This window comes from Bubalus bubalis, chromosome 12 (genome assembly GCF_019923935.1).
Source record: "Bubalus bubalis isolate 160015118507 breed Murrah chromosome 12, NDDB_SH_1, whole genome shotgun sequence".
Lineage (NCBI taxonomy): Eukaryota > Metazoa > Chordata > Mammalia > Artiodactyla > Bovidae > Bubalus > Bubalus bubalis.
The window spans coordinates 86454272-86480171 of record NC_059168.1 but is presented as its reverse complement, the minus strand read 5'-3'; the positions used below and the strand labels follow the sequence as shown (position 1 = coordinate 86480171).

Genomic DNA, 25900 nt, shown 5'->3' with positions numbered 1-25900 from the left:
GGGAACACCTTGGTGCTAAGGAACACGCTGAGTTCAGAGGGCGTGCAGCGTGGGGGCAGGACGGTGCTGATGGCACTTCACGGAGCACTGCAGAGCCTCACTTGTGCCAGGTACACACGGATGCGCGGGCCCAACGCACTCCTCACCCAAAGGAAGGGTTGGGCCCACTTTCAGGAGGAAACAAGACCCAGAGAGGTTAAACAGCCAGTGGACGCCCAGGTGGTAGCAACAGGGCTGGGACTGCCCACCGGGTCACAGGCTGGCCCCGATGCCCCCGGCTCAGGCATTCTGGACGGGCCTGCACCATCGCCCTGATCCTGCTGAGGCTCCAGACTTAGACGAGCCCTCACTTCACGGGCGAGCGAAGCCCCTTGGCCAGAAACAGCGTTGCTTCTGCGAACTCCCCAAAAGGTGTACTGGCTCCCCAAACCACAGGGAGGACCCCCAAAGAAAGAAGGAAAAGGTGGGGGGGGTGCCGGGAAAGCCAGGTATAGGTGCAGAAGAGCCTGACCCCAGGACACAGATCTGGAAATAGGTCCCTCAACCCCAGGGAAACACGCCAGCCGGCAGCATCCTTCTTTACCTTCTTCTCAAACGATGTGGGAGACACAAGAGTCACAGGAAGCTGGAGCCCTGAGAAAAGACCAGGGGACAGGCCGAGAAAGGCATGGTGGGGGCCCTCTGGTATCACAACACAAGTCGTGTTGGCTGCCCAGGTAACTGGAGGCTCTTTCTGGTGACATGTCTGTGCGCACGCACACACACACACACACACATACAGCCCAGGTAACAAGAGTCTTTCTGGTGATGGGTCTGTGTACACACACACACTCCACCCCACCTCACCACACAGACAGTCACATACACTCTCTTCTTTTTTTTCCTGTAAACATCCTCTCTCTCTCAGACCACAGAGGACCCTCTGGGTAACAAGATCTCTTTCTGGTGACGTGTCTGTGTACGTACACACACACACACAACCCAGGTAACAGGAGTCTCTTTCTGGTGACGTGTCTGTGTATACACACCCCCCCCACCCCACCCCATCACACACACACACACACACACACACACACACTCTGTCTCTCTCTCTCCTTTTTTTCCTGGAAACATCTCTCCCTCTCAGACCACAGAGATCACAGCCTGACCTGTGCTGTTCCCAGTCTGCAGGGCAGCAGAGACACGTGGTGGGGGTGGGGCTGTAGGAAGACAGGAGGGGAGACCGAGGAGTCAGAAGCAAGGTCCCAACAGGAGGGAGACGAGAAAGGAGGAGGCCGGCCTGGGTGCAGAGGCCTGGACCCCAGTGGCCTGAGGCGGTTACTCTCCAGCCTGGCTGTGTTCATTAGAGCCTTTGTCTTTTTGCTCCTGACATCTCAACTTAGACTCTATCATTTACAACCCCAAGAGTCACTATCTCAGGGACTCTTCACACATTCGCATACAAAGAAACCAAAGTCATTTTTCAAATTAACTCAAGGAATGGGTTTCTCTCCAAGAAGCTGTTCAAATGAAAGCATTTATTTTTATAAACGTTGTCTCCAGCCAGTATATCTCTAATTGCACTTAAGACACTGGGGGAAAAAAAAACCTGTATTTAATCCTCTGCCAAGTTAAAAGAATATCCAGTAGCTTCCACTTTCTGTTTTAAATGGCTATTACCATTTAATTTACATTCCCTTGGTATAAAAATATGTTTAAAAAAATCCCAGACCAACACATAAACACACTTACCGGCACATTCTTAAAAACACAAACCTGACCGAAGCCCATAGTTGGGAGAGACGGGAGTGGCCTCTTGGGGTGGGGGTGGGGGTGGGGGCAAAGCGGAGGTGTGGGCAGCAGCGGGCAGGGCAGACAGTTCCAGAAAACCCCGCGCCCTGGTCTGCAGCCCAGGAGACCCTCTCAGCTCACGGGGCACCTCTTACAGTATTCGAAGACAACCACCTCTCACACTGGATTAAAACCAGGGGGAAGGAATAATGTTCTCAGGGAGCCACACGGCACAGAGGTGCCCCAGGGCGCCACGTGGCCAGCGGGCCCAGCCCCAGAGTCTGACCAGAGGCCTGGGGACCATGGCCCAGTCTGGACTTCTCTCTGCAGATGCGAGGGCTCCCGGGGACTTGAGGGCTGCCCAACCCCGGCTGTGGCTAACACGCACAAATGAACGACGATCCGGCGGGGGAGATGCACTGAGCTCCTCGGGGTCACGCGCAGGGCCTGCTCCAGAATCAGTGGAATGGCCGCCCCCGCCGGGGCCGGGACCTGAGATGGCCCGCCGAGCGGCGCACAGCCTTCCTCTCCTGCCGGTGCAGTTTCTCAGCCTCCTGCTGCTTCTTTTGCTGCTCCGACTGAGAAAGAAGAGTACATGAGGGGAAAGAAAGAGAAAGGACGTGCCAACACCCCTTTCCAAGGGGCCATCGGAATGCCAACGGCACAACCAGCACTCTCAGCCCAGTTCCGGCAGGGACAGCAGGACCAGTGCCAGCGCCACGGTCACTGTGAGGCCCAGAGCCTTAAACCCCCGGGGCCGGGGCGCGGCCTGAACCACGCAGCTCGAGGCTGGCTCCTCAGCCCACATGCCACACAGCCCCTCACGGGGGAGCTAGCCTGAGGAAGACGTGATGGCTTTCCAAACGCCCACGACTTCTCTTGAGGAACTGTCCTTCGTTGACAAGCCAGAGCTATCCATCAGTTTACTCACATTGTCTTAAAGACAAAAAAAGTCCTTCTGTGCTCCCAAACTGTGTAATAACCCACCCATGATTAACAATGCAGTCCCCCGGAACTGGTTCCAAAGAGAATCAAACTCCCTTGAAAGGGAGAGAGCTACCACTAAACACTGATAAAGGCTCAGCAGACACATCAGTCAATCGCAAGTTCACGGCCGGAAGGGCACATGAGTTCTGGGATGGCTGCTTTGAAGGCACTGTTCTCAACACTCAGGTGAGAAAACCAGACCTCCTCCAAACAGTGTCACTAATCTCACAGAAGAGAGCTACATCAGTGCAGAATCTGCGCTGAAGGGAAGAGAAGCTTCGGAGTTCTAAGAATACAGCTCCGTTCCACCGAGTCTGGTTTGGAGAATACTAACCCCTAACTGTGAAGCTCAAAATAAAACTCTTAGCTGGTGGAACCGAAAGAAAGTCCAACTTTGACAGCAGTGGCGGGGCAACCACTTTCAAAGTTGCAAAATGGCGCCTTAGAGACACCTGCACGGCCTGCGGCCTGTGACCCGCCGGTTCCAGGCACCTGGGGGTACTCATTCATATGTCCACCTTGAAGAACAAGTCTCTGTGTTCACTTATTGCTGGGATCATTCCACTTCTGTAAAGTGAAAGAGCTGGGAGGTGACGGAATCATGAGCAAAGAACACGATTTGTAAGACCAAAAACTGATGACTCTTTCCTATTCGAGGAAACCCTTGGACTGAGATTCTGAAGAATCGAGCACTTTTCCTATGTACCATTTTTCAAAGCCTTTTCAAAGTGACCCTGCCCAGTGTGCTCCTCTGTAGGTCACCCCCTGGCCCCACCCAGCCCGGGGCGCGGTCCTTCCTGCCTGAGGCCAGCCTGACCTCTCACTACAGGATGAGGAACCTCTGTCAGCCCCCTTCAGTCTGCCTCCTCCTGCAACGGACCACAGTGACTCTTTAAAAATAGAAACGGTATGCCGGTCTCCTGCTAACTAGACCTTTTCAACCGCTTTCCACGGTTCTTAAGACCACGGTTAAAATTTAACTTTGGACACGGCCCTGTTGGACAGCTCTACGTGCCTTTCCAGCTACGTGTGAGGCCACAGTTGGCAGCCCTGTGACGGCTATGCTTCTCACGCGTAGGCTCACTCCCACCCCACAGCGAGGCTGGAGGCTGGAACCCTGCCCGCCCCTCAGGGCGCTGCCTGCCCCTCGCCCAGCTGTCCCTCACTCCTCCACTGGGCCGGGCCCCTGACACGCCCAGCCCTGGGCCTCCAGGGGCATGTCCCACATTACGATGAGGTGACTGTATGTGATCTCCCTCCATCCATGGGACTGCGGCACCCACGGCCACGTCTGTCTGTTCTGTGTGTCCCTAGCACGTGGCAGAGAGCAGGCTGAGGCTCCTTTGTGAATGGAGAACTCAGAAACCCGAGGGAAACTGCAGGCTCCCTAGCAGACCAGATAATGGTGTGTCAGCAAGCCCCTGAACACTGCTTATTTAATATTCTGTTTCTTCATATTAAGAAAATTGAAGTGTCGACTCTGTGCGACCCTGTGGACTGTAGCCTACCAGGCTCTTCCATCCATGGGATTCTCCAGGCAAGAATACTGGAGTGGGTTGCCATTTCCTTCTCCAGGGACTCTTCCCGACCCAGGGATCTCCTGCATTGCAGGCAGACGCTTAACATTCTGAGCCACCAGGGAAACACTCATATTAAGAAGCATCCCTTTAAAAATGCCTCTGGCCCAAGTAACTTTGGGAAATAAGGTACTAAATAAAGATAAACAGGGAGTGCTGGGGCTTTTTAAGTCATGAGCTGCTCTGCGTCTTTGATACGGACATCTGTCATGGATTTCCCTTGGGGATGTGGTGGCAAAGCCGGCTTCCAGGAGCCCCCCCTCCGTCTCCTGGAGTGCACTCCACGAGGCCTGGCCCGTGGAGTCCTCACAAAGGCAGGTGTCTACACGTGAGCTCAGAGGTAGCAGCGATCCCTGCAGAAAAACCTCTGTCCAAAAACATGTGTGTGTTCAGTTGTGTCTGACTCTTTCGTGACCCCATGGGCAGTCCGCCAGGCTCCCCTGTCCATGGGATCCTCCAGGCAAGAAAACTAGAGTGCGTTGCCATTCCCTACTCCAGGGGATCTTCCTGACCCAGGAATCAAACCTGGGTCTCTTGCATCTCTTGCACTGGCAGGCTTTGCTACTTTACCACTGCACCACCTGGGAAGCCCATGTCCAGAAAAAAAAAAAAACTGTTCTTATCCCCAATCTAGAGAAGAGCTGTATTTGCAAGATGTTGCCACTGTGTGACCAATTCGTTACAAGTTAAGAGCCAACCAGCTCCTTCTCCTCCCTGTTCCTGTCCTGACTCCTTCCCCACATCCATGGCAGTCCTATCTCAGGACACAGGGGAGGCTAAATGCAAAGCCCACACCTGCACCAGTACCCGGCTGGCCCAGGGCCCCTGAGGGAATGAACTACAGGGTATTTAAAAGTAGAATCTGGGACCTAATCCTAGTTTTGCCACTACACAATTTTAAATAATATTAAAGCATAGGTTTTTCTCCTTCGATTTGATTAACATTTTAGAAAGTATATATGAAAATACTTGGAAAACTCAAGATTTTACCTGAATATATCACATACCTAGTATAAAAGAATTTGTATTAAAAAAAACCCACAACAATAATTCCATAAAAATTCTTATATAAAACTAAGATTTAATAGTTGAAATTCTATTAGTCAAAGGATGAAACAGGCACAAGACAAACGCAAACTGATGCATTCCCTAGTTTCAAAGCCTCTGCTAGACTCAACCTCAAGGCTGTTTTAAGTATTTTCACTTAAATGTTTCATTTTTGTGTTGCAGTTTAGTCACTAAGTTGTATCCAACTCTGCAACCCCATGGACTGCAGCCCACCAGGCTTGTCTGTCCAAGGAGTTTCCCAGGCAAGAATACTGGTGTGGGTTGCCAATCCCTCCTCCAGGGGGTCTTCCAGGCGAAGGGACTGAACCCACGTCTCCTGCATTGCAGGCGATTCTTTACCGCTGAGCCATCAGGGTAGCCCTCTATTGTTTTTTGGGGGTGGGGGTGGGGGAATCAGAGCCATCTTATTTCCAGTTTACCACAAATCATAAACTGATACTGACCTCAGTACCTTCCAACTGGGGAAACGTGGGGAAGGAGTGTGCTTGCGTCCTCCCAGCTCACCTCGTGTGGCAGAGGGAGCCCTGGGCTGGGCAGCTGGGAGCCTGCGAGGTCTTCCTACAGGAGACCTGCGCCTGCCGCCCCCTCAGCATCGTGAACTTCAGAGGGAATTAGGAAACGTTCGAGGGTACAGAGAATCTCTAAGAAACTAGGCACAATGAGTTAGTCTGAACACACAGCCAGTTTTGGCTTATTTAAATGAGAAATGTAAGATGCAAGTTTGCTGTAAATGGAGACAGAGTTAACTGAAAAGCTTCTTACACACAGAATAAAAAAGTTCTAATGGGAGGAGTGGGAAGAGGGGGATTTGGGAAAAGGTGATCAAAAGTACAAACTTCAGTCACGAGATAAAGGAGTATTAGGGGTGTGATGTACAGTATGAAGACTACAGTCAAAACTGCTATATTACACACAGGAAAGCTGTTCAGAGGGTAAATCCTTAGAGTTCTCATCACAAAGAAAAAAACAATATTTTTTCTTTTTCTGCCTTTTTTTTTGTATCTATATAAGATAATGAATGATAACTAAGTAAAAAATATCCTTATCATTTGGCAGGCCTTCTGACGACATCAGAAAGAACTGTCAACAACCAGAGATGAATGAGCGGACGTTGTGAACACATTTCTCCGAAGGAAATGTATGAATGGCCAATAAGCACATAAAAAAATGCTCTACCATTGTTAGTCATCAGGAAAATGTCAATCAAAACCATAGTGAGATACCACTTCACACCCACAAGGATGACTACAATAAAGACCAACAGTAACAAGTATTGGCAAGGATGAGAAAAACAGAACCCTCACAGACTGCTGGTGGGAATGGGCAATGGTGCCATCGCTTTGGAAAACAGCCTAGTCGTTCCTCAAAAAGTTAAAACAACAAACAACCCTAATGTCCACCATCAGATTAAGGGATAAGCAAATTGTGGTATGGGCTTCCCAGGTAGTTCAGTGGTAAAGAATCCGTTGCCACTGAAGGAGACATGGATTTGATCCCTGGGTCTGGAAGATCCCCTGGAGAAGGAAATGGCAACCCACTCCAGTATTCTTGCCCAAAGAATCTCATGGACAGAGGAACCTGGTGGACTACAGTCTATAATATCGCAGAAGAGTCGGACTCAACTTAGCAACTGAACAACAAAAAACTGTGGTATATTCATAGAATTAAATATTACTCAGTCACAAAAATGAATAAAGCTCTTGTACACGCTGCAACATGGATTAGCCTTTAAAAACATGCTAAGGTAAAAGAGGCTAGTCACAAAAGAAAACACGTTGTGTGATTCTATATATATACACAATGTCCAGAACAGGCAAATCCATAGGCTGGGACATGAGAGGGTGGGGTTTCGTTCTGGAGTGATGAGGATGGTCCAGATTTAGATGGTGATAATTGAGCACAGCATTTGGCGACTACTAAAAACTCCGGGAGTTGGTGATGGACAGGGAGGCCTGGTGTGCTGCGATTCATGGGGTCGCAGAGTCGGACACGACTCAGCTACTGAACTGAACTGAACTGAAAAACCCTGAACTGTATATTTTTAAAAGGGTGGATTTTAGATACTTGTATTATATCTCAATTTAAGAAAAGGATCAGAAGTGAAGTCTTTGTCATTCTTTCCCTTTTTGTGACAATACATATTAAGCGAGAGTGACTAAATGAGAAAAAAATTTTTTTGAAAACTAAAACCATGGAGCTTCTTCACTCATCTGTTCATAGCAAATATTTAAAGCAGCTTATTCCTCCTTCATTGTATGTCAGGTGTCATCAAAGGTGGCTTAGAAATGACTGTGGTTAAGTCAGTTTAGAATGGGACCTACTGCGGATAAAGTAATTCGCCTCCTGAAACTATCCACCCTGGGCAAGCTGACTGCACTGTGATGAACACATTAGAAATCACCAGTTCTTGATCATCTTCTAGTCCATGTGAGCCTGAACTATTCTTTCACAGTGGTGGATGGTCAGGACTTCTGTTTTACAAGGTCCCACCTCAGGTGGCCCAGCGACCCCGAAACCATGCTGCGGTTCTTCACCAACAGTACCGAGCCTGGGGTCACGGGGGGCCTGCCTCCCTCGGGACACCAGACGGACGCCTGGCTCTGCCAATGCTCTGCCCTGCAATGTGCTTGCAACCCAGGAGGGGCTCTGGCTGCAGGGAAAACATGCCCGAACAGCACACGCTCCCTCAACAGGGGGAAGCTTGGAAGGCAGCTCTGAGGTCAGACACACACAACACTGCTGGAAGCCTTGTCTTCTTCTGTGAATTAAAAAAGAACACGAGAAAGCAACTTACCTTCTTTAATGTAAATGTCAGTTGTTTGCTGCCAACCGTGGTGTCGGATACACTCAATGTTCCGTTTTTCGCTTCAAGTTTCAACCGGTCTTCAAGGGTTTTACTGCAGGAAATTTAAGAGAATGACACATTAATTAGGGTTATGTTTTGATTTCCCATTAGAAACAAGCTTTAATTAGAATCGATCACACAAAGAATGACCTTTTACACATGTGGTAAAGACAGAAAATGGCATTTGTTTAACACAATCAATGGACAGAATTGCAGACACTCAAACCGTCATTACTCAGACTCAGCAAATATGCAGTAGAAACAATGGCTGTCCCAAACACCCACTAATTAAGTATTTTAAGTGGTGGTTCCAAATATTTCAGTGCTTGCTATTTATGTTACTAAATCACATTTCTGAAGCCAAAATGCAAAGGAGCCATATTTCTGAAGCATGTAATTTACTGTAACGGTCAGAGGCACTTAAGCTGCTAAAGCATTTTATATTAAATCCAGGCACCAGTTAGGTATGTGAGCATCTCAGCAACTCATTCACCTTCTACACAGCAGTGAACACAAGCAAAGCCTTTCGGGTCAAGCCACAGAGAAGTGCTATGAGAAATCTGACTTTTCCTTCACTCGGTCTTAGCTTATCGACCACACTCATTACCCAGAGTACAAGCAACTTGACACATGAGATCATCTGATGACACGGAGAAAACAAAAGCAATCACACTGGGGATTTGACTTAGCCTGATTCAGGGCTATCTCTCCTTTAAACTTCGTACTTGACTTGCTTTCTGACACAATTTACCCCCAATTCAAATTTCGTTTCTTGACCATGTTTCTAAAGTCTCTCTCTATAATCTTTGTCCTTGTTATGGTCTGCTGTGCCTGGCAACTCACTGCATCTACGACAGTCAAGATGTTGATTCTGAATTTAGATTTAGTACCAGTTATATAACACTTCATTTGGACATGACTGAGCGACTTCACTTTCACGTGTTCTTATAACAATGCTTTATTATAAAAGCAGATCAGCGTTAACTTGCTTTAGAGAGAAAAAACAGAACTAAGACTAAAGATAGATATTTTTAGTAAGTTTTAATGTTAGCTCTAGCCCTTCCTGCATGTGTGTGTGCTCATTCATTTCCAACTCTTTGCGACCCCATGGATTGGAGCCTACCAGGCTCCTCTGTGCACAGGATTCTCCAGGTTAAGAATATTAGAGTGGTATGATTCACGCACGTGAGGAGATGCCCCATGCCCAAGGTGAGAGAAACCCAAGTAGGACGGTAGGTGTTGCAGGAGGGCATCAGAGGGCAAACACACTGAAACCATACTCACAGAAAACTAGTCAATCTAATCACACTAGGACCACAGCCTTGTCTAACTCAATGAAACTAAGCCATGCCCGTGGGGCCACCCAAGACGGGCGGGTCATGGTGGAGAGATTTGACAGAATGTGGTCCACTGGAGAAGGGAATGGCAAACCACTTCAGTATTCTTGCCTTGAGAACCCCATGAACAGTATGAAAAGGCAAAATGATAGGATACTGAAAGAGAAACTCCCCAGGTCAGTAGGTGCCCAATATGCTACTGGAGATCAGTGGAGAAATAACTCCAGGAAGAATGAAGGGATGGAGCCAAAGCAAAAACAATACCCAGCTGTGGATGTGACTGGTGATAGAAGCAAGGTCCAATGCTGTAAAGAACAATATTGCAAAGGAACCTGGAATGTCAGGTCCATGAATCAAGGTAAATTGGAAGTGGTCAAACAAGAGATGGCAAGAGTGAATGTCGACATTCTAGGAATCAGTGAGCTGGAATAGGTGAATGTAACTCAGATGACCATTATATCTACTACTGCAGGCAGGAATCCCTCAGAAGACATGGAGTGGCCATCATGGTCAACAAAAGAGTCTGAAATGCAGTACTTGGAGGCAATCTCAAAAACGACAGAATGATCTCTGTTCGTTTCCAAGGCAAACCATTCAATATCACAGTAATCCAAGTCTATGCCCCAACCAGTAACGCTGAAGAAGCTGAAGTTGAACGGTTCTACGAAGACCTACAAGACCTTTTAGAACTAACACCCAAAAAAGATGTCCTTTTCATTATAGGGAACTGGAACACAAAAGTAGGAAGTCAAGAAACACCTGGAGTAACAGGCAAATTTGGCCTTGGAATACAGAATGAAGCAGGGCAAAGACTAATAGAGTTTTGCCAAGAAAATGCACTGGTCATAACAAACACCCTCTTCCAACAACACAAGAGAAGACTCTATACATGGACATCACCAGATAGTCAACACCGAAATCAGATAGATTATATTCTTTGCAGCCAAAGATGGAGAAGCTCTACACAGTCAACAAAAACAAGACCAGGAGCTGACTGTGGCTCAGACCATGAACTCCTTATTGCCAAATTCAGACTTAAAATTGAAGAAAGTAGGGAAAACCACTAGACCATTCAGGTATGACCTAAATCAAATCCCTTATGATTATACAGTGGAAGTGAGAAATAGATTTAAGGGCCTAGATCTGATAGAGTGCCTGATGAACTATGGATGGAAGTTCGTGACATTGTCCAGGAGACAGGGATCAAGACCATCCCCATGGAAAAGAAATGCAAAAAAGCAAAATGGCTGTCTGGGGAGGCCTTACAAATAGCTGTGAAAAGAAGAGAAGCAAAAAGCAAAGGAGAAAAGGAAAGATATACACATCTGAATGTAGAGTTCCAAAGAATAGCAAGAAGAGATAAGAAAGCCTTCTTCAGCAATCAATGCAAAGAAACAGAGGAAAACAACAGAATGGGAAAGACGAGGGATCTCTTCAAGAAAATCAGAGATACCAAGGGAACATTTCATGCAAAGATGGGCTCCATAAAGGACACAAATGGTATGGACCTAACCGAAGCAGAAGATATTAAGAAGAGATGGCAAGAATACACAGAAGAACTGTACAAAAAAGATCTTCATGACCCAGATAATCACGATGGTGTGATCACTCACCTTGAGCCAGACATCCTGGAATGTGAAGTCAAGTGGGCCTTAGAAAGCATCACTGCGAACAAAGCTAGTGGAGGTGATGGAATTGCAGTTGAGCTATTTCAAATCCTGAAAGATGATGCTGTGAAAGCACTGCACTCAATATGCCAGCAAATTTGGAAAACTCAGCAGTGGCCACAGGACTGGAAAAGGTCAGTTTTCATTCCAATCCCAAAGAAAGGCAATGCCAAAGAATGCTCAAACTACCGCCCAATTACACTCATCTCACACGCTAGTAAAGTAATGCTCAAAATTCTCCAAGCCAGGCTTCAGCAATATGTGAACTGTGAACTTCCTGATGTTCAAGCTGGTTTTAGAAAAGGCAGAGGAACCAGAGATCAAATTGCCAACATCCACTGGATCATGGAAAGGGCAAGAGAGTTCCAGAAAAACATCTATTTGTGCTTTATTGACTATGCCAAAGCCTTTGACTGTGTGGGTCACAATAAACTGTGGAAAATTCTGAGAGAGATGGGAATACCAGACCACCTGATCTGCCTCTTGAGAAATTTGTATGCAGGTCAGGAAGCAACAGTTAGAACTGGACATGGAACAGACTGGTTCCAAATAGGAAAAGCAGTATGTCAAGGCTGTATATTGTCACCCTGCTTATTTAACTTATATGCAGAGTACATCATGAGAAACGCTGGACTGGAAGAAACACAAGCTGGAATCAAGATTGCCGGGAGAAATATCAATAACCTCAGATATGCAGATGACACCACCCTTATGGCAGAAAGTGAAGAGGAACTCAAAAGCCGCTTGATGAAAGTGAAAGTGGAGAGTGAAAAAGTTGGCTTAAAGCTCAACATTCAGAAAATGAAGATCATGGCATCCGGTCCCACCACTTCATGGGAAATAGATGGGCAAACAGTGGAAACAGTGTCAGACTTTATTTTTCTGGGCTCCAAAATCACTACAGATGGTGACTGCAGCCATGAAATGAAAAGACACTTACTCCTTGGAAGGAAGGTTATGACCAACCTAGATAGTATATTGAAAAGCAGAGATGCTACTTTGCCAACAAAGGTTCGTCTAGTCAAGGCTATGGTTTTTCCTGTGGTCATGTATGGATGTGAGAGTTGGACTGTGAAGAAGGCTGAGCACTGAAGAATTGATGCTTTTGAACTGTGGTGTTGGAGAAGACTCTTGAGAGTCCCTTGGACTGCAAGGAGATCCAACCAGTCCATTCTGAAGGAGATCAGCCCTGGGATTTCTTTGGAAGGAATGATGCTAAAGCTGAAACCCCAGTACTTTGGCCACCTCATGCGAAGAGTTGACTCATTGGAAAAGACTCTGATGCTGGGAGGGATTGGGGGCAGGAGGAGAAGGGGACGCCAGAGGATGAGATGGCTGGATGGCATCACTGACTCGATGGACGTGAGTCTGAGTGAACTCCGGGAGTTGGTGATGGACAGGGAGGCCTGGCGTGCTGCGATTCATGGGGTCGCAAAGAGTCCGACACGACTGAGCGACTGATCTGATCTGATGATTCTCGTTGATGTGTGGCAGAAACCAACACAATACTGTAAAGCAATTATTCTTCATTTGAAAAGAAAAAAAAAATATTGGAGTAGGTTGCCATTTCCTCCTCCAGGGAATTTTCCTGACCCAGGGATCATACCCACATCTCCTTTGGCAGGCGGATTTGGGAAGCCCTCTAGAAAAGGTTAAAGCAATATCCTCACATCCCTGGGATGAAACTGGGAGAGCAGAGGAGAGGGAACCAAAAAGAATAAGGTTATCTCTTCTATTCAGTTCCTTCCTCAAAAAAAAAAAAAAGTAAAAACACTTCCAATACTCCTTGCACCAACTTAAAACTAAATGCACCCTTTTGTAATTTAAAAGCTTGGCTGAATTTTAAAGAGACTGGTGGTGGTGGTGGTGGTACATTGTATGAAAGGGTCGTCTTTTTCCTGAAATAGGATCTTTGGGACTAATTACTGAGAACACAGCTCCACGAGACAAAGTGATGCTCCTTTGAAATTCTGAAAGCCAGTGTTTGATGTTCACAGCTTTGAAAGCTCTACCTCTAGTTTACGACTACTAGTTAGTACTAAATATACCTTCCTTATATAATTTGAGACATAAAGTGGTTAGCATAAAAGTGGCAACTCTTTTCTAAGCAATAATGCTATTAAGAAGCACTTTTAAAGTACTTTTCATCTTCAAAGTTCCTAACAGACTAACTAATTAATCCTTTCAACATCCCTGAGACAGAATATAGATGGCAAAAGGGAGGTAAGATATTCTATGACTTGCCCCAGGCCACAGAAGGATTCGAGTCTAAAACCAGGATTCCAATTTAAGAATTTTTGGTTTCCAGGCGTGTGTCAGACCATGCTTGATTTATAAAGTTTTTTTCAGGAAATGTGTCCATTAAATATTCTAAATGACAAGCTTCCACATGACAAACTGAGTGAAATGAAGGTTTGGTTTCGCCTTTTCTTTTTTTTTTAAACCAGAATTCAAAAGTAAAGTGTAAACCGACTCCAGCATATGTGTGACTCATGTCAGCCTCAGCAAATGCCTTTGGTTGTTCATTTCATTTTTGTTCTTTCTTTTCAGGGCTATAAACGCTGAGATTTTACAGGTAACAGGAATTCTGAATAACTATGGAGCCACTGAGACAAGGTGGTACATAGAGAATACTAATTTGGGAAGAAAAAGACTTTTCAAGTAAATTGTGGGAAATTACTACTCTTCTCAGGATGACCTAGCTCCTCCATGACAGGGCAGCGCGGCTCTGGTCTCCTCTCCGGGTTCCTGGCCGTGCGCTTGTAGAGACTTGTCCTGTCTTGGCTCCCTGGAGAGACCTGAGCTTTGGAAGGAGCCGTGGCAGAGGATCAGACGCGGGGGCCAAGGGCAGAGGCTTCTGCAGTAAAGCAGGTCCCACTTTCCTCCCTTCAAAGTCAGCCTGCGAACGTGGCTGCGAACCAGCAGTCCCCGAGCCTGCTACCCGAGTGTGAATTCGGTCAGAGACGATGGAAGACCCGGCCAGACACCTGCAAACTGTCTACTGTGAACAAAGAAGAAAATGCAGGAGCCTCGGTGCTTGTCCTCCTCATGCTCGCCCAGGACGGCTGGCCCTCCCAGTCCCACGCCCCTCCCTGTCTAGGCTTCAGGTCAGCTGGCTTCTGGCTACTTTGTAATTGATGGTCAAGTTAAGAATTTCAGGAGGGAAAAAAAAAAAGCTTTTTTCATGAGATGACTGCGGGGACTGCCAAGAAGACAGATACAACACAGGCTATAGCAGGTGGAAAGTGAGAGAAGTACTCAGCACAGGATGGAGTGGACATGGGGTCAAGACCTACATGATCAGTACGGCTGTATAAGAAGAAAGAAGAGTGGGTATAAACGCCAGGGGGAAATACTAAGGTATTTAATAGATGCTCCAGGATAGCTGAATGATTTACTTCTTTGAGGCTCTAAAACACACATGCACTGATATTTAATTACAAATAATGCTCCTTCTTGGAGTTCTTAAAATCATTTTGTGAGGAAAGGGAGGGGGAGAGTGGAAGAAATCCATTAAGGCACAGAGAAGAGGTAAGTTCAGTTCAGTTGCTCAGTCCTGTCCAACTCTTTGCAACCCCATGAATTGCAGCACGCCAGGCCTCCCTGTCTATCACCAACTCCCGGAGTTCAACCAAACTCATGTCCATTGAGTTGGTGATGCCATCCAGCCATCTCATCCTCTGTCGTCCTCTTCTCCTCCTGCCCCCAGTCCCTCCCAGCATCTGAGTTGAGTCTTTTCCAATGAGTCAACTCTTCGCATCAGGTAGCCAAAGTATTGGAGTTTCAGCTTTAGCATCATTCCTTCCAAAGAACACCCAGGGCTGATCTCCTTTAGAATGGACTGGTTGGATCTTTTTGCAGTCCAAGGGACTCTCAAGAGTCTTCTCCAACACCACAGTTCAAAAGCATCAATTCTTTGGCGCTCAGCTTTCTTCACAGTCCAACTCTCACATCCAAACATGACCACTGGAAAAACCACAGCCTTGACTAGATGGACCTTTGTTGGCAAAGTAATGTGTCTGCTTTTGAATATGCTATCTAGGTTGGTCATAACTTTCCTTCCAAGGAGTAAGCGTCTTTTAATTTCATAGCTGCAATCACCATCTGCAGTGATTTTGGAGCCCAGAAAAATAAAGTATGACACTGTTTCCCCATCTATTTCCCATGAAGTGATGGGACCAGATGCCATGATCTTCGTTTTCTGAATGTTGAGCTTTAAGCCAACTTTTCCACTCTCCTCTTTCACTTTCATCAAGAGGCTTTTGAGTTCCTCTTCACTTTCTGCCATAAGGGTGGTGTCATCTGCATATCTGAGGTTATTGATATTTCTCCCGGCAATCTTGATTTCAGCTTGTGTTTCTTACAGCCCAGCGTTTCTCATGATGTACTCTGCATAGAAGTTAAATAAGTAGGGTGACAATATATAGCCTTGATGTACTCCTTTTCCTATTTGGAACCAGTCTGTTGTTCCAAGTTCATTTCTAACTCTTGCTTCCTGACCTGCATATAAGTTTCTCAAGAGGCAGATCAGGTGGTCTGGTATTCCCATCTCTTGAAGAATTTTCCACAGTTTATTGTGATGCACACAGTCAAAGGCTTTGTCATAGTCAATAAAGCAGAAATAGATGTTTTTCTGGAACTCTCTTGCTTTTCCCCTGATTCAGCAGATGTTGGCAATTTGATCTCTGGTTCCTCTGCCTTTTCTAAAACCAGCTTGAACATCTGGAAGTTCACGGTTCACATATTGCTGAAGCCTGGCTTGGAGAATTTTGATGCAAAAGTACGAAGTCAAGAAACACCTGGGGTAACAGGCAAATTTGGCCTTGGAATACGGAATGAAGCAGGGCAAAGGCTAATAGAGTTTTGTCAAGAGAATGCACTGGTCATAACAAACACCCTCTTCCAACAACACAAGAGAAGACTTTACACGTGGACATCACCAGATGGTCAACACCGAAATCAGATTGATTATATTCTTTGCAGCCAAAGATGGAGAAGCTCTATACAGTCAGCAAAGACAAGACCATTCAGGTATGACCTAAATCAAATCCCTTATGATTATACAGTGGAAGTGAGAAATAGATTTAAGGGACTAGATCTGATAGATAGAGTGCCTGATGAACTATGGATGGAGGTTCGTGACATTGTCCAGGAGACAAGGATCAAGACTATCCCCATGGAAAAGAAATGCAAAAAAGCAAAATGGCTGTCAGGGGAGGCCTTACAAATAGCTGTGAAAAGAGAAGCGAAAAGCAAAGGAGAAAAGGAAAGATATAAGCATCTGAATGCAGAGTTCCAATGAATAGCAAGGAGAGATAAGAAAGCCTTCCTCAGCGATCAATGAAAAGAAATAGAAGAAAACAACAGAATGGGAAAGACTAGAGATCTCTTCAAGAAAATCAGAGATACCCAGGGAACATTTCATGCAAAGATGGGCTCGATAAAGGACAGAAATGGTATGGACCTAACAGAAGCAGAAGATATTAAGAAGAGGTGGCAAGAATACACAGAAGAGAAGAGGTAAACTGATGGAAAATAAAGGGATCACCCCTTCATAGTCTGCATTAAAGAGGATACAAAGAGAATAGAGGAATAAATCAGCAGATAAATGGTGAATTTTAAGTACTTTGTTTTAAACATGTAACTTTGTAACACATAAAGGTTACTGAAAACTCTGAGTCCTTCCAGTCTGCACACATGGCTTCCAAGTCTCCACTGCAGCAGATATAAGTTCAGGCAGCCACTAGGTGTTAGCTCAACCTTCGCTCAGTTAAAATCTGAGAAGGTCCACTGTCGTTGCCAGTGTAGGGGAGACAGGCATATGAGGCCTTTCTGGAGGACAACCTGGCCACACTGATCACACACACCTATTATGACCCAGCAAACACCATCGTCAGGTAATATGGTCTAAAGATATTCTTGCACGTGGATACATATTTATAACTGTGAAAATGGAAGATAAAATCAAGAAACAACCTAAACACTCAAAATTAGGTATTACGGCCCATCCACCTTATGAAATACTTATGCAGCAATAAGGCAAACCTCCATGCACTTACAAAGAAAACATTTCAAAACTTGTTTCTCAATGAAAAGAACATGTGACTTGGCAATGAGATTAGTGCAATGCACAAGTGTACACATGAGTGTGTGCATACCTGGGAGTGACCAGGAGGTCACTCAGGACCTCAGGGAGGGAGTGTCGGGGGAGAGAAGACTGTTACCCTCCATCCTACCTTTGTATTTCAGCGATAGCATGCTTGTGATAATAAAGTCATACATACAGCGATGATAACATGCTTGTGTATCAGTGGAGTACCGATTACTGGAGTAATAAAAGATTCTCTTTTTTAAAAAAAGAGGAAGTTTGAAATGAAACTTCTTTCAGAATTAGACTTGTAGTTCGTATCCACTATCAGTGAGAAGGAAATTAGCTGACGAGGAAAAGCTGGCCACAGTTGTTTGATTCAAAGAGGATAAGGTTGCAGACATGATAAGCAACTCACCACGAGATACCAAAGTACCTGATGAAGATGAGTTCCTTGAAGGCAGAAAATCTCTTCGCAGAGAGTTGGACACAATTTAGTGACTGAACAACAACTACAACGACCACAGAGTAGGTGCTTCAAAGAATGTTTTCATGAATTGAGCTGAACGGGGCTCCCAGCATGTAGTATTTATCACCTAAGAAGAGGAACTATTCTCTGTTACCGAAATCTGGAAAGCTATCCTAAGGACTCTTTCTCCTGGGTTTACCTACAGACACCTCCAGCATGTACATCAGGTGCCCCAGATCAAGGCTACCCCGGTAACTGAAGGGGGTCACATGCCCCGATTCCCAACAGAGGCCAGGGTGAACATCCTCTCTTTCTACCTAGAAACAGAGTCACTCTCACCCATCCTGACTTGTCTCCCTGGTTTCTGAAGATGGACCATCTCTCTAACTGGTGGCTCCTGGCCACCAGTTCACTCCTGACTGCTCACCCAGTACAGCGCTGCCAATTCAGTCCAGTCATTTCTCCACCCTGCCCTTTCCATGATTAATTCCTCTCTGCATATTAATAAGACACTTCTCAAGCCTAAAAATCCTTTCCTGTCAAGCTATTGGCCTTGGTTCCTTCCTTTCACTGCCAGTACCCTGAAGGAACCATCTACACTAACTGTTCACAATGTTCTTTTTTCTCCCATTCCTTCCTTGATCTTGACACTCTTCCCACGGTCACGCCTCCATGTTGGGGACCCCCCTCCACCCGACATCGGTACCATGCCCTTCTCTGTGACATCCTCTCCACACTCGGCTCTTTCCAGATTCCCCCCCACCTTTTGGGCAACTCCTTAGTACTGTTTACTGCCCACCTTCTCCTTCAGCCCTCTAAATCAGACCTCTTAGCCCCAGGCCAGCAATATATTCCTGACACCTCTAAAACCGTATCTATTACTTTGCATGAACTTGTATGCTTTTAGAGAAGTCTACGGTTTTCACCATAGACTTAAAAAAAAACATTTGTTGTTCCCAAGGGCTTTATTCTGAGCCCTTGTTTCCCTGTACGCACTTCTGCAAAGTCTTTTTATGCCAGGGTCTCAATCCCACAGGGAGGCTGGTATCTCTTAAACCAGGGTCTCTGGCCTACCTCCTACATTCCCATTTGTCAGCCGAACATGACCAGGAGGACACATGGGTCCTGGGGACTCAATGTGCTGAATACCCAGCTCAATACGTTGAGCCTTAAATTTGTTTTTCATTCTGTATCCTTTATCTCAGTGGCAACACTGCTAGACATTTCAACATCGCCCCAACTCCTTTGATATTAAGTTAGTAATCAAACGGCGCTGTAGTGTGCGTCTTATTCTTGGACATGCTCAGGAGTAATCTGGTTCAACGTCTGTCTGCTGCTCTCCACCCCATGTCGGGCATTCATCACTTGCCCCTGGGACTGCTTTATTACAGTTGGCTAGCTGATCTCATGGGCCCAGTTTCTCCCTGCATTTTCTCTCTAAACAGTATTTCACTAACAGTTTCTGGGAAATAGGGCTTTGTTAAGCCTATGCTTTTATTTTCTACAACAAACATGTACTGCTTTTACTGTGTTAAATATTTACATAATTGGGAGGAGGGACTGAACAGATCTGATCACGATAATCTTAGCCCCAACCTCCCCTGGCTCGCCCGCACCTCAGCCAGGGCCAGGGCCTCACGCGCCTGCCTCCCTGGCTCCCAGGCTGCGCTCCCTGCCGCTCACTTTGTGCTCTCGCAGCACAACCACAGCTCTTCCCTCGCCTCCAAACAGCAGTCCTGTTCATATGGCCCCTTCGGCCAAGAAAGCCAGCTTTCCCACCCTGCTCTCCATGTTCATCCTTTTTCTTTCAAAAGACCAGTTTCAATATGACCTCTAATTAAGACTTCAGTGAACCTCTAAAAATCCACCCCCTTTCTTCCTCGCACATGTTCCCAGGGCCTCCAGACGGCTCACAGAGCCCCGGAGAGAACAGCGGTACTTCCGGCATGTGAGCCGGGCCCTTCCTTCCCACCCCCGGGGCCCAGGACAGCACTCTGCTCACCCGAGGCACCAGACGACTGTCTGACTGATGGATGGCTGGGTGGAGAGGTTGACAGGTGGATGAATAAAGTCAGGAGGAAAGCACAGCGCACTGGAAGGTACATAAGAATGTGCTGACAGACATGTGTGTTTACGTGCAGCTCTTGTTACCAGGCTAAGCAATGGAGAGAACTTGCTCTGGTTTTAAAAACTGAAGTGGTTTTAAAGCTGAACAAGTCCAAGTGAACTTTCAAACATAATCCACCTGACTCCAATGCTGCGTTTTGCTGATTGCCTTGTGGTAACTCCAAGAATAAACATAAGGAGTCACTTTAGCTCTCTGAAGGATAATGGTGCAATGCTTCATTAAATAATATTAGAACATTACAAGTTCAGGATTTGCCAAAATAATCCAGTCAAGACTAGAATTCAACAAGGAGTGTGCGCCCAAACGCCAGCAAACTTCGGGCTATTCCTACCAAAGGGTGGTTACTTTAAGCAATGGGACTTTTAAGCCTGTGTAAGGATTATCACTCGTACAGCTCCTCTTCTCAAAACAACTGTCTAACTTTTTGACACTTAACTTATTAAGAATGTGTAGCTGCAGTGTATTAGCTTGGCTATCATTTATTGTTAAATACTAAATGTACATCCCTTTTGTTTTCTACTTAAATATCCTACCAAAGCTCACAGGCAAAACAAGAATGTGAGACAGTTTGGTCATGTCTCCCACCCTCAAATTGCAGCTTCCTGTTACCATACACTGAAAACTGCTCCCGGACTGTCCTGGTCAGTGGTTTTTGGGTAAATGAGTTCTTTTTCAGCAGATCTTGGAAGAGTAACTTCCAGGGCTGCCTGACAAGGAGTCAGTGCATAGAAGATCCACACCCTCACAAGGATTTATCAAGTGCCTACTCGGGTCCAGATACAGATTCAGGAGCTAGAGGTAAAGTAAATAATGCAAGACAAAACACGAGATAATCTAACAAAGAAATTCACTCCATAGAAACAGAATACTGAAAACAAGCAGTCTTCCCTCTGCTTCTAACTAGGACTCCAGGTAAAAATCTAAGAATGACAGCTACATAAAAAGTGGGGTTGCACACACTGCTGATGGAGACATAAAGTGAAGCAGTCTTTCTGGAAAAAAGTTTGGCAGTTTCTCAGAAGGTTAGACATAACATTACCGTGTGACCAGCAGTCCCACTCCTAGGTATGCAGCCAGGAGAAATGAAAGCATATGTCCATGCAAACACATATACGAATGTTCACGGCAGCACTGAAAGTTGAAACACCATGCATACCCATCAACTGATATATGGACAAATAAAATACAGTGTTACCCATACCCTGGAATAAAACTGAATGGAATACTCACACATGCTACCACATGGATGAACATTAAAGACATCATTCCAAGTAAAGGCAGTGGGACAAGATGCCACATATATGATAACATTCACATGAAATGTCACAAAAGACAAACCTATAGAGCTAGAGAACAGATCAGTGGTTGCCTGGGGTGAGATGAGGTGGAGTAAATGGGACTGATGGACGGGGTAAGGAACTCTGCTTGTGGGGCTGTGATGAAATGCTCTAAAACTGACTCTGGTGGTGGCTGTCCAACTCAGTGACTATACCAAAAACCAGTGGGCTATATACTTTATGTATGTGACTGTTAAGTAAATTATATTTAAAGAAACTTGTTACCAAAAAAAAAGTGAGGTTGGTAGGTAAAGAAAATCTCTTCATGAGATATTAAACCTATTACTAGATTGTTTGTCTACTGATGTATCTTCTGTTAGGCAGAGCCAGAATTTCTAGATGCTCCTGGATCTAAGTTGAAGGATTCCTTCAACATTTCATGTCTCAGACATTTGCTAGAAACTGGCAAAATAAAGATAAACAGGCATCTCTCTATTCCAGAAACAATTCAGTCTATCTATCAATGTCCTCCCCACCTTTCCCCTCTTCTTCTGTCTGAAAAAGCACAATTTTTAAACCAGGAAGCTGGGGGTTAGGTAAGCACAGGTACAGAACTGGTACAGCCCCCGTCTGACGCCTCATCTGCCTTGCCTGGCTCCCCCCGCCCTTTCCCTCTGGCCCCCCAGACCTTTAGGCTCGTCTTACAAGACTGTCTACTCTATCACATCCAGATCCTGTATATCAACACTTGGCCAAGAAATTCTCAAAGCAGAGAATTTCATGTGACTCTCATGTGACTTAGAGCTTATAAACACTGGGGGCTTAAATACCTAACTCCTTACTTAGACACCTGACAACTGAGACTGTTCAAATAATACCATTTCTTTTTAACGATGACTTTTATTTTTTTTATCTTTACTGTGGTAAAATATTTAACCATAAAACTTACCATTTTAACTATTCTTCAGTGAACATTCACACTGTTGTGCAACCATTATCACTATCCATTTCTAGAACTTTCTCATCCTTCCAAATGGAAACCCCATAGCTCATTAAATGGTGTCTCCCCAGCCCCCAACCCTGGCAACCACCATTCCACTTTTTGTCCCTGTGTACTCACCTATTCCAGAATACCACTCTTTCTGATCTCTTTGTTTTCCTACATAAAGCTAAAAAAATTTCTGGCAAATTTTCCAAATGACCTTTTAAATACTCAGATAACCTACAATGAGAGTAAACATAACTGAAATATTTTTAAAATAACTTTTTGTCAAAGCAGCTGTTACCTCTTTAATTGCCATCATCATTTTTAAGAGTGTGGGTTTTGCAGAACCAAAGTGCTCTAATGTACGTATTTACCAATACTCCTGGGGCCACACCCTGCATCTTACTCTATGTAAACTAGGCCTCAAAAAGTGGTTCAGAATCACCACAGTAAGGACCAGTGCACGGCCCTCTGGCCTTGAGCTGTCACATGAACTCCAAAGATCAAGATGACCCCTTGAGGGCACAGGGCCAGCCAGGAAGAGCAAGGCTGGACATCCAGCAAGCCAACATCGGGGCAGCATTACTCACTTCATCAGCTTCTGTTTTGTGGCCGAATCTTTGAAGCTTCTGAATTCCTCGCCAGCTTTGATCTCATAGAACTGCGGCTTGAGGACCGTCTGTTGATCCTCCCGGAGCTGTTCCTGCCTCTTCACTTTTTCCTCCTGTTGGAGAAGCCGGCGCTGTTTCCTGACCTCTGCGACCCAGTCTTTTTCATCATCTGAACTCTCAGAACTTTCTGCATCACTTGGTTTTCCTTCTGGTTCTTCCTCCTCTTCCTGAAAATAAAAATAGTAAGAAGCTGCTCCTTTCCCTCTGCCAAAAACATTGACCCGTTATTTCCTTTTAAATAGCATTAGCCTATCAGAGTCTATCAGACATTGCATGCATTGGAAAAAAATGTCTTTAATAAAAGAAGGTATATTCCTAAGCTGAAGGTCAAACAAATTACAGCTTTATTCAATGACTCTTCTAACCTATACAGAAAACTAAATATTACACAAATTCTAAATGATAAACAGTACATTACTTTTCCATGAAGTTCCTGTTGTTCTAAGAGTCTCAGTTTCTTCTTCCTTTTTTCACTAATTTTGGAAACAAGTGGATTCAAAAGCCTAAATTCTTCACTCTCTTCGTCTACTTGGAAGTCAGGGTTCTCAAACATAACTTTAAATCGATCATCGGTGAGAATATTAGGAAGGCTCTGTAACAAAAAGAATATCAAAATTTAAAGTTAATATTAGAATAAAATCTGCCCAGGAAGATAGCTTAAAAACATCTTACTCAACAATTTATTAAAAAGCTATTTAAGGCACAATTTATTAAATTATTATGAAATTGTTAACCAGTTTCCAGGCCTTCCTTCTTGCTTATTTCTTACCCACAATCAAACCCTATTAACCTGTTTCACAGCAAATATGTATTACTTGGCTGCTGCACACAATGAGCTAAGAATGAGTCTTTTGGGCTAACTTTATGCTTAATATGTTGGAAAGAATTTTCTTTAGTTAACATTTTTTTGATGTAAAAACATTTCTCAAGGAAATACATGGTTTTGAAACATGGCTTTCTAAGCATGGCTACTACGCTGAATGAGAATCAGCGAGTCTGTCAACTTCAGATTCCAAAACTGGGAGAGGAAGCATGCACCAATAATAAAAGTATTGACATGGGGTGGGAAGCTGACAGTGTTAGTTTACTGAGCCTGAGTTACTTGGAAACATAATGGATATTTCCTTCCCTTATAGGATAGCCTCATCAATTTCACCCTAGGCCACTGCATTGTTCTCAAAGGATACAGTGTACCACTGAGATTTCAACATAATAAAGCTTTAAGATTGAGACCCATTTGGATAGCTTAAGACTGACACTGAATTCCTTTTTATTTGTATCACTTCTAAACAGAACATTTTCTAGAAATGTACTATAAACTTAGTGAAGTGAAAAGTCGCTCAGTCATGTCCGACTCCTTGCGACCCCATGGATTATACAGTCCATAGAATTCTCCAGGCCAGAATACTGGAGGGGGTAGCCTTTCCCTTCTCCAAGGGATCTTTCCAACTCAGGGATTGAACCCAGGTTTCTCACATTGCAAGAGGATTCTTTACCAGCTGAGCCACAAGGGAAGCCCAAGAACACGGAGTGGATAGCCTATTCCTTCTCCAGCAGATCTTCCCGACCCCGGAATCGAACCAGGGTCTCCGGCATTGCAGGTGGGTTCTTTACCAACTGAGCTATCACTGTAGCCCAACCATAAACTTAAACAGATGATACTTGTACACACTCCGGGCTTCCTACTGTCCTTATATGCAGTAGGCTTGGAAACAAGATAAACTAACCTGCCTGACAGGGTTTGCACACAGCCTAAGGAACAGGCTGGAAAAAATGAACCTGTCTGTGGTGGCCCCTGAATCTACCTAACAGACTTTATCTTACTTTCTGCTTCTCCACTACTGAGAGTAAATACGGCTCTAAGCTGTTGAGTCAGAATGCTGTTTTTGTATAACAACTACACAAAAAATTGCCCAAGGGTCCATCTAGTCAAAGCTATGGTTTTTCCAGTAGTCATGTATGGACATGAGAGTTGGACTATAAAGAAAGCTGAGCATCAAAGAATTGATGCTTTTGAACACTGGTGTTGGAGAAGACTCTTGAGAGTCTTTTGGACTGGAAAGAGATCAAACTAGTCAATCCTAAAGGAAATCAGTCCTGAATATTCATTGGAAGGACTGATGCTGAAGCTGAAGCTCCAATACTTTGGCCACCTGATGTGAAGAACTGACTCACTGGAAAAGACCGTGGTGCTGGGAAAGATTCAAAGCAGGAGGAGAAGGGGTAACAGAGGATGAGATGGTTGGACGGCATCACTGACTAGACGGACATGATTTTTAAGCAAGCTCCAGGAGCTGGTGATGGACAGGGAAGCCTGGTGTGCTGCAGTCCATGGGGTCACAAAGAGTTGGACACAATTGAGCAACTGAATTGAACTACACAAAAAAATTGGCAAACCATGAGACACTAAGGAACTTGGGCTATTTATTACCTGTATGTACCTAATATCTGACTAACCTTTACTAAAATTCTGTGATATGCTGAATTAATATTTGAGACACACTGAAGGCTTCCCTATTATCATTTCCAAGACAGATTTAGAAACAAAGAGATATGTCCTAGTTCTTGACCCCAAGGCACTCACTCATTCACAACTTGAGTAAAAAACAAACCAGACTCTATGCTACAAGGCACCTTATGAAGGATGCTAAGCAGACATGACAGTACTCTAGGAGTAGAGGGGTAAAAAGTAATTCCAACAAAAGACATCTCAGTGGGGAGGGGGAGGGGGGAGGGGAGCACATCAGAGAGGAGGCTTGAAAGAAGGGTACTCTGCAACAGATAGGAATTTGGGAAGAGCATTTCCAGCCTCCTGAGGAGTGGTGAGCAGTCTGATAATGCAAGGATAGTGGCAAAATTTGAAAAAAACAATTTTTCATCAGGCCAGATTGTAAAAGATTTAATATGCCGTGACCTCACTCTGCAGGTAAGGGGAAATGACTAGGGAAAAAGAGGATAAGGAGGAGAAAGGTGACAAACAGAACAGTGAGTCAAGAATTTCACAACAAAGAAAGCTGCTTTGTGATTCTGC

General features: G+C 45.0%; 1 protein-coding gene across 1 annotated transcript in view; it reads right to left on the bottom strand.

The window, feature by feature from the left end:
* Positions 1 to 1497: 1497 nt before the first annotated feature.
* Positions 1498 to 25900, bottom strand: part of NOL10 (nucleolar protein 10) — a 94744-nt gene continuing 70341 nt past the window's right edge. The window contains exons 18-21 of the mRNA XM_006073767.3: positions 23288 to 23461; positions 22789 to 23036; positions 8197 to 8299; positions 1498 to 2348 (exon numbers count right to left, since the gene is read on the bottom strand). Coding sequence (XP_006073829.1) covers positions 2229 to 2348; positions 8197 to 8299; positions 22789 to 23036; positions 23288 to 23461 — 645 coding nt within the window. The 3' untranslated portion in view covers positions 1498 to 2228. The remainder of the gene's footprint in view (positions 2349 to 8196; positions 8300 to 22788; positions 23037 to 23287; positions 23462 to 25900) is intronic.